This window comes from Orycteropus afer, unplaced genomic scaffold, assembly GCF_000298275.1.
Source record: "Orycteropus afer afer isolate SDZICR_OR568_19922 unplaced genomic scaffold, OryAfe1.0 scaffold00306, whole genome shotgun sequence".
NCBI classification, from domain to species: domain Eukaryota; kingdom Metazoa; phylum Chordata; class Mammalia; order Tubulidentata; family Orycteropodidae; genus Orycteropus; species Orycteropus afer.
The window spans coordinates 484111-491530 of record NW_006921893.1 but is presented as its reverse complement, the minus strand read 5'-3'; the positions used below and the strand labels follow the sequence as shown (position 1 = coordinate 491530).

Here is a 7420-nt window from a genome sequence, read left to right as displayed (position 1 = left end):
TGCCCCTTTACCAGGTGGGTCCCCAATTCCAGTTGCTTGTCCCCTCTTTGGTTAAAACAGACCAGATTATACTGGGCCTCTCTGGCTCCATCCCTAGCCAGAAGCAGCATCTCCACTTCCCGAATTGGGTGCCTCAGTGGCTACAACTTTACCACCTCTCTCTGGGCAGGTGACCAACACAGACTCCTGACCTGAGCCACTGTGTGTTTGTTGGTCTTAAGGGATGATGGCCTTTGCTGAGCTAGGGGAATACTGGGGCCCCTGTCCCAACCACACCTACAGGCTTCTCTCATTAGCTTCTGGCTTGTGGTGACCTCCCCAGGGTCTGATGCCAGATCCTGCAACACACAGTGTCATAAAGAAATAAGAACTGCTCTATTGGGAAGGGGACAACCAAGAGACTGGGGGAGTTATTGTAAAAAGTCAAGGAAAGGTTTATCTATGGAAGGAAATTTTCTTTGTTGGTTACCAGGGGTGGGAGTGGGGAGGGAGGGAACACTGTTAGGTAGAGATAAGTATTTATTTGGGTGAAGAGAAGGGCAATGTACCAAATGTGAGTGATCAATACGATGGCATGGAAGAAGAGGAAGACATAGAGAGGCACATGGGAGGTACAGACAACAAAGATTATCCCTTTTGCATATACAGTACTGCATTGTCAGTGAAGGCAAACATGGATATATGGGTGGATAGATGGATGGATGGGCTGAAGTATTAGGTATGTCTATGCACGAGGGAGTATGCCCAAGACCATGTATAGGATTGGCAGACAATGTTTCTACAAGTCTATTGCTATGTTCTGTAACAATTCCCAGGTATATAGTAGAGCTGACAAGGGACAAGGTTGTAGTCACTTCTTGGTCACAGCCAGCTACCCAGAGAGAGTAAGTAGTTGGACCTGTGGGCTCAGGACCATGGTAGCAGGGGACATCAAGCTCAATTGGCATAAGATACTACATAAAACATTGTTCCACCTCCTACTTTGGCGAGTAGCGACTGGGATCTTCAAAGCTTACAAATGGCCATCTAGATGCAATGATGTGTCTCTCCTCGTCCAGAGCAAAGAAGAATGAAGAAAACCAAAGATTCATGGAAACAATTAGTCCAAGCAACTGGTACACCATGTGATCCCCAGCCTCTATGACTACGAGACCAGCAGAACTAGATGGTGCCCATCTGCCACTGTCAACCCTCAGAGGGGGATCTATGTAGGAGATTCTGGATAGAGAGGCAGAACAATGTAGAACAAAACTCAAAATCATTTGGGGAAAAAAAAAGGGGGGGACCAGGTTTGCTGGTCTGATAGAACCTGGTGGAACCACTGAGACTATGGCCCCTAGCTGTCCTTCAGGTCTGGAATTGAACCCACACCTGTGACTTCCAGCCAAACAAAAGATAGGCATAAGAGTTGAGCATTTACCCAAGGTAGATACACTCTTGAAGAGTACAATCATGGGAGAAAGAAGGGCTGTTTATGCACAGGGAGACAGCTCAGGGGGCAGGAGTGCATGGAGGGATGGATACAGGGAAGAGGTAACTATGGGGAGGAGGGAAGAGGGGAGCTGTTGCATTGTGGTAAATTGTAGTCAATGTCATGAGACAAAGTGTATGTGAACTGCTGCATAGAAAGTGAATTTTCTCTGTAAACTTTCACCCCAAATAACAATAAAATTTAAAAAAAGAGAGAGAGAGAAATTGATTGGGGGAATCATAATGAGAAGGGGTGGGTGGGTTCCATCTCTCACTTGAGCCTCAAGTCAGCCACAAAATAGGCAATTATATACCCAATGTACAGATGTGGACTCAGAGGCTCACTTGGGATCTTCCAGCAGCAAAATGACAGTGTTGGGTTCAAGCCCACTTCTCTGTGCTCTTCCAGAAAAGGATGAGAGGAAAACTCCAGTGAGGTCAGCAGACACCCAATTCTATGGTTATACTGTGCCATTACCACTGTAATATTTGTAGTAAACATTTTTCTTTTTAAAAATTTAAAAAATTGAGTAGGGATAAATATAAAGAATGTTCTTGATTTTAAAAAGTAGGACAAACCTTAAGTTGATGTGCAGTGAAAAGTCAGCAGCTGTAACATTCTATGATTCAATGCACAAAATATGTTGAGTTCCTCAGCTGAAAAAGTAGTATAAACAAATAAAGCATTTTTTCTTCCTTCCCCCCCCCTTTTTTTAAAGATACTGGGAGGGTGTTGACATTATCTGAGATATCTTTGCTGCCCTCAACCAACGTTCATGTGAAAAAGAGAAAAATTCCCTTAAAAAAAAGAAAGAAAGAAGAAAGCACGCAGTGCCCTCAACTTTTATAGAACCTGGGCACAAAGTTCGAGAATGTGTGGACGCACAGGAGATGCAAATGCAGAACTTGCCTCTGATGATCCAATCTACAGAGCAACAACACAGGGCGAGGGTGAAATCCCCTCTAGAAGAGGGGAAGAAACCACAGAATGTCCCTGACTTGGCACCCGGCCGGGTGGCACAATGTTTACGTTTGTGTACCTAGTGCGTCGACGTTGTCTCAGCCGGCTCCGCTGCCCAGGGGCCGCCTGTAGGGTACAGGACGCCGGAAGGGCACGGGTCTCCTCAATTAGGTGGGGGTGGGGGTCCAGGCCCTGAAGCGCCAAGGGATTGGATTTCGAGTTCAGTCCAAACCGACCGCAAGAACTCGAGTGTGGGTGGGTGGGGAAGGTGGGCCGGCTCCTGTTTCCGTTGGGACCCCAGAGCCCAACGCAAAGTAGACGCCCGTCGGTCCATTTTTGTGGAAGTAGGGATGGAAAAACTGTGTCTCGAGCGATCATGACGAGAAACGCCCTGGGGGCGCTATCGAGCCGCGCTGGGTGTCGCCTCTTCTCCCAAACGTCAAACCCGGATATCCACCCGGCGGTCTAACGACCCTCCACTCAGATTTCAGCCCCTTGACCTGCCTTCCCCGGCTCCAAGTATTCTAGTGACCATATGACTAAGAATAACATTTTTGGTGGGGGTGTAACGACAGTGCTTTTTACCTGTTAAATGCCAATTTTTAAAAGGTACAAGGATTAGAGAAAGTTGGGGAAACAGGAAACTATTTCCCTGACCCTTCCACCCCACTTCATTCTTTGATGATTCCTGGTAGGAGCATTTCTATGGGCAAAGTCGTTATTTTTTTCCTCTAACCCTCATCTCAAGCTCCTCTGGGCCCCTGGCTTCACAATTTCCCAGTTGTGTGATGCTGGGTAAGCAAATCGCTTCTCCTTGGGACCCGTCTCCAAGCCTGTAAGAGACGAAAAAATGCGAGAAAGAGGCACAAGTGTATGTAAAGGTTCAGGCAGCCCCCTTCTGCTTAGGTTGGCGCGGAGGGGCGCAGGGAAGGCAAGAGATGAGGTGCAGGGGAAAGGGAGAGAGCAGAGCGGGAGGAAGGCACTTTGCCCGCTCTCCGGGCCGCTGCCTCTAGGAGGTCAGCTCTAGACTGGCAGCGCCTCCTCCTCCTCCTGCTGGGACCTGAGAGCTGCGCGGGCCAGGTCCCTGGGGACGTATCGGGCCCAAGCCGGCCGGCAGGCGGGGGGCCTAGCCCGAGCCAGCGCGCGGTGAGCGGACTTCGCTCCCGGGCCGATGACGTCTTCTCTTCTGGCTCCTCTGGCGCCCGGCTGGGCCTGGCAGGTGACGTCACCACAAGGTCACGTGACAGCCATTCAAACAAACAAACTCCCACCCCCAACGCGCCCATGGCCCCGCCCCGGGAGAGACTCTTATAAGCCTGCTCCCCCGGGCTCCGCTCGCTGCGAAGGACACACGGGCTGGAGTAGCGGCGTGGGCAGAGGGGCTATAGGGACAGTAGCAGGAACCTGAAACGGCTCGTAGACCAGCCCGACGCCCCTTTGCTCGGTACAAAGGCATTTTCTGGTTCGACGCAAACAGACCCTGGGTCGGGCTTTTCCTCGAAAGCCACCGTCCCCGCCTTTGGTTTCCGAGGACAAAGGGTACCGGAGTGATCTGCACACTGGGGGCGCTGGGACAGGCCATGGTCATGGAAGTGGGCTCCCTGGACGCCGGAAGCTTGCGGACGCTGCTGCGGGAGCGCGCGGCTCACTGCCTGCTGCTGGACTGCCGCTCCTTCTTTGCTTTCAACGCGGGCCACATCGCTGGCTCGGTCAACGTGCGTTTTAGCACCATCGTGCGACGCCGGGCAAAGGGCGCCATGGGTCTGGAGCACATTGTGCCCAACTCGGAGCTGCGCGGCCGATTGCTTGCCGGCGCCTACCACGCCGTGGTGCTCCTGGATGAGCGCAGCGCCGCCCTGGAATGCGCCAAGCGCGACGGCACCCTGGCCCTGGCCGCTGGCGCGCTCTGCCGAGAGGCGCGCGCCGCCAAAGTCTTCTTCCTCAAAGGTACGCCCTCCGTGAAGCTCGGGGCTGGCATACACGCCCATTCGGCCTTGTCGGGGACCCCTGGCTCACTGCTCCTGGTGGTTGCTCCACCTGGAGTACATGGGTGCTGTAGTTTTGTCTCTGGGGACTTGTCGTTGGCTTTGTTTGGCCCTAGGAACAAAGACTTGAACCTCTCCCATGTAAACTTCCAGCCCTGGTGGGTGGGGGAGTTATATGAAGGTGCCCTCTCCCAGCGGTGCTAATGAAGAAGAAGAAAAAAACAAATGTCTCTTTGTGTTCCCAGGAGGATATGAAGCTTTTTCGGCTTCCTGCCCAGAGCTGTGCAGCAAACAGTCGACCCCCATGGGACTCAGCCTCCCTCTGAGTACTAGCGTGCCTGACAGCGCTGAATCAGGGTGCAGTTCTTGCAGCACCCCACTCTACGATCAGGTTAGTTGGGGCCTGTACTGGAGGGGAGAAGAAACAGCTGGCAAAGGCCTGGAAAAGCAGTGCTGGTGAGAATATAGAAAGTGACCTTCAGCTTTATTTGTGAGCGAAGGGACATAGAAATTTCTTTATTCCATGACTGCATGCTCTGATAGAGCTGTCTGTAATTGCTGGCACTGTAGAACTGAACTTGTTAGCCCTGCCCTGTTGAGGCAATTGATCTTATCTCCTATTTGCTGATCCTCCAGAAACAGTGTTGAGAAGTTCACCTGGTATATGAAATGGATTTTTCTAGCAGGGAGTTTTTGTGGGTATGGGCACTGCTGTTGACTTTGGGCAAGCTTGACAAGTGTTGGATACTTCTGCATTTCAGGGTGGCCCAGTGGAGATTCTGCCTTTCTTATACCTGGGGAGTGCCTATCATGCTTCCCGCAAGGATATGCTGGATGCCTTGGGCATCACTGCCTTGATCAACGTCTCAGCCAATTGTCCAAACCATTTTGAGGGTCACTACCAGTACAAGAGCATCCCTGTAGAAGACAACCACAAAGCTGACATCAGCTCCTGGTTCAACGAGGCAATCGACTTCATAGGTAAAAGAAATGGATGCCTGGGACTTCTCTGCCTTCTCCCCCCATTTCAGCCACTGAGCCCAGCCTCCCTGGCAAGGAACTTGAATGAGATTTTTCTGAGCCTGCCTTCAGACATTAAATATGAGTCCGTGTGGGCACCATCCCTACAAAGTAGGGTTTTGATATCCCAGTTGCCAAATGAGCAAGCTGAGGCTCAGATAGATTGATTTGTCCAACATCAATCTACCTAGTGGAGAGCTGCTGGGTCTGGGATGTTAAATCCCTCATTATTTTTTGTACAGTGCCCACATTGCCGCCAAGAACAGTATCCATGTAATGGCATGCAGTAAGATTGAGCATCTCAGGACAGGACATGCATGACATTTTTAGGCACCCAATGCCTGGAGTTGGGGTTTTTGTCCTGAGTTCTTGAGTAACCAGTTGCCCGTTTGTTTTCCAGATTCCATCAAGAATGCCGGAGGTAGAGTGTTTGTCCACTGCCAGGCAGGCATTTCCCGATCAGCCACCATCTGCCTCGCTTACCTCATGCGGACTAACCGAGTCAAGCTGGATGAGGCCTTTGAGTTTGTGAAGCAGAGGAGAAGCATCATCTCTCCCAACTTCAGCTTCATGGGCCAGCTGCTGCAGTTTGAGTCCCAAGTCCTGGCCCCACACTGTTCAGCTGAGGCCGGGAGCCCTGCCATGGCTGTGCTTGACCGAGGCACCTCCACTACCACCGTTTTCAACTTCCCCGTCTCCATCCCTGTCCACTCCACAAACAGTGCGTTGAGCTATCTTCAGAGTCCCATCACGACCTCTCCCAGCTGCTGAAAAGCTACGGGAGGTGATCTGGTCTTCACAACCTGGACTCCAGGCTCCTTCTAGAGAGGCGAAATGCAATAACTCTGAGAAGGGGACTCCTGAGGGCTGGTCCTTATTTATTTAATTTAACCAGACTTCCATTGGGTTCTAAATGGTCACAGTGATGACTTCCTGTCAAGACGATTGCTGAACTCAGCACATTTGGGGCCAATCTATAGTGGGTACATCAAGTCCCTCTGGCAGAAAGGGGCAGAAGAGAAAGGACTCTGTATGAGCCAGTTTCTTTTTGCTTGCCCTCATTTTTTGTAGAAACTCTTCATGCTTGACATACCTACCAGTATTATTACCATTCCTGACGACACATATACACATGAGAATATACCTTATTTATTTTTGTGTAGGTAGTCTGCCTTCACAAGCATCAGTGTCTACTTCTAGAAGAACCAAATACCTCAATTTTTGTGTTTGAGTACTGTAATATCCTGTAAATATATCCTAAGCAGGTTTGTTTTCTTCACTGATGGAAAACATCAGTGTTATTGTTTTGTTCTGTTTTGTTTTTTTAGTTGCCAACAGTTGTATGTTTGCTAATTATTTATGACCTGAAATAATATATTTCTTCTTCTAAGAAGACATTTTATTACATAAGGATGATTTTTTTTTTTATACAACAGAATAAATTATAGTATTTCTATTGAAATCTCAATGCTTTATTTCTTTGGCAGCCCCTCTCCAATCCCCAAACCCCAACCAGTGAAATGGGAGAATTTGGACATGGACCCAAAGTACATGTGTGTTGGGGTCTGATCCCATACCCCTCGTTGACCTCTCAATCTCAAAAGATGGCTGCATTACAAGGGAGGTAGGCAAGTGAAAAACCAGGTACTAATTCTGTAAAGATTTACTGCTTGGAAACCCAATGGGGGTCGCCATGAGTTGGAATCAACTCAATAGCAATGAGTTTAGTTTTTTGGTAGCTGAACTCTACCAAAGATTTTGACCACTTTGGGTCAAAGTGCCATTCATAAAAGTGCCATCCATAATTCCTTTGTTACCCAGGGAGTCCAAGTCTTCCCAGAAACAAAGCTAGGAAGAAATGGCCATTTGCCTGGACTGCCTTTTTTATTTAATACCTTCCTCAGATTGTAGAAAAAGCCTTTCTTTGAGCTGTGCTAAGAGTTGAAAGGATGATAATGTTTTCCAAAACTCTTGACATATAAAT

General features: G+C 49.3%; 1 protein-coding gene across 1 annotated transcript; it reads left to right on the top strand.

The window, feature by feature from the left end:
* Nucleotides 1-4011: 4011 nt before the first annotated feature.
* On the top strand, nucleotides 4012-6207 carry DUSP1 (dual specificity phosphatase 1). Its single transcript, XM_007951651.2, has 4 exons — nucleotides 4012-4378; nucleotides 4662-4807; nucleotides 5178-5397; nucleotides 5837-6207. The coding sequence occupies exons 1-4, from the start codon at nucleotides 4012-4014 to the stop codon at nucleotides 6205-6207; spliced, it is 1104 nt and encodes a 367-aa protein (XP_007949842.1).
* The last annotated feature ends 1213 nt before the right edge of the window (nucleotides 6208-7420 follow it).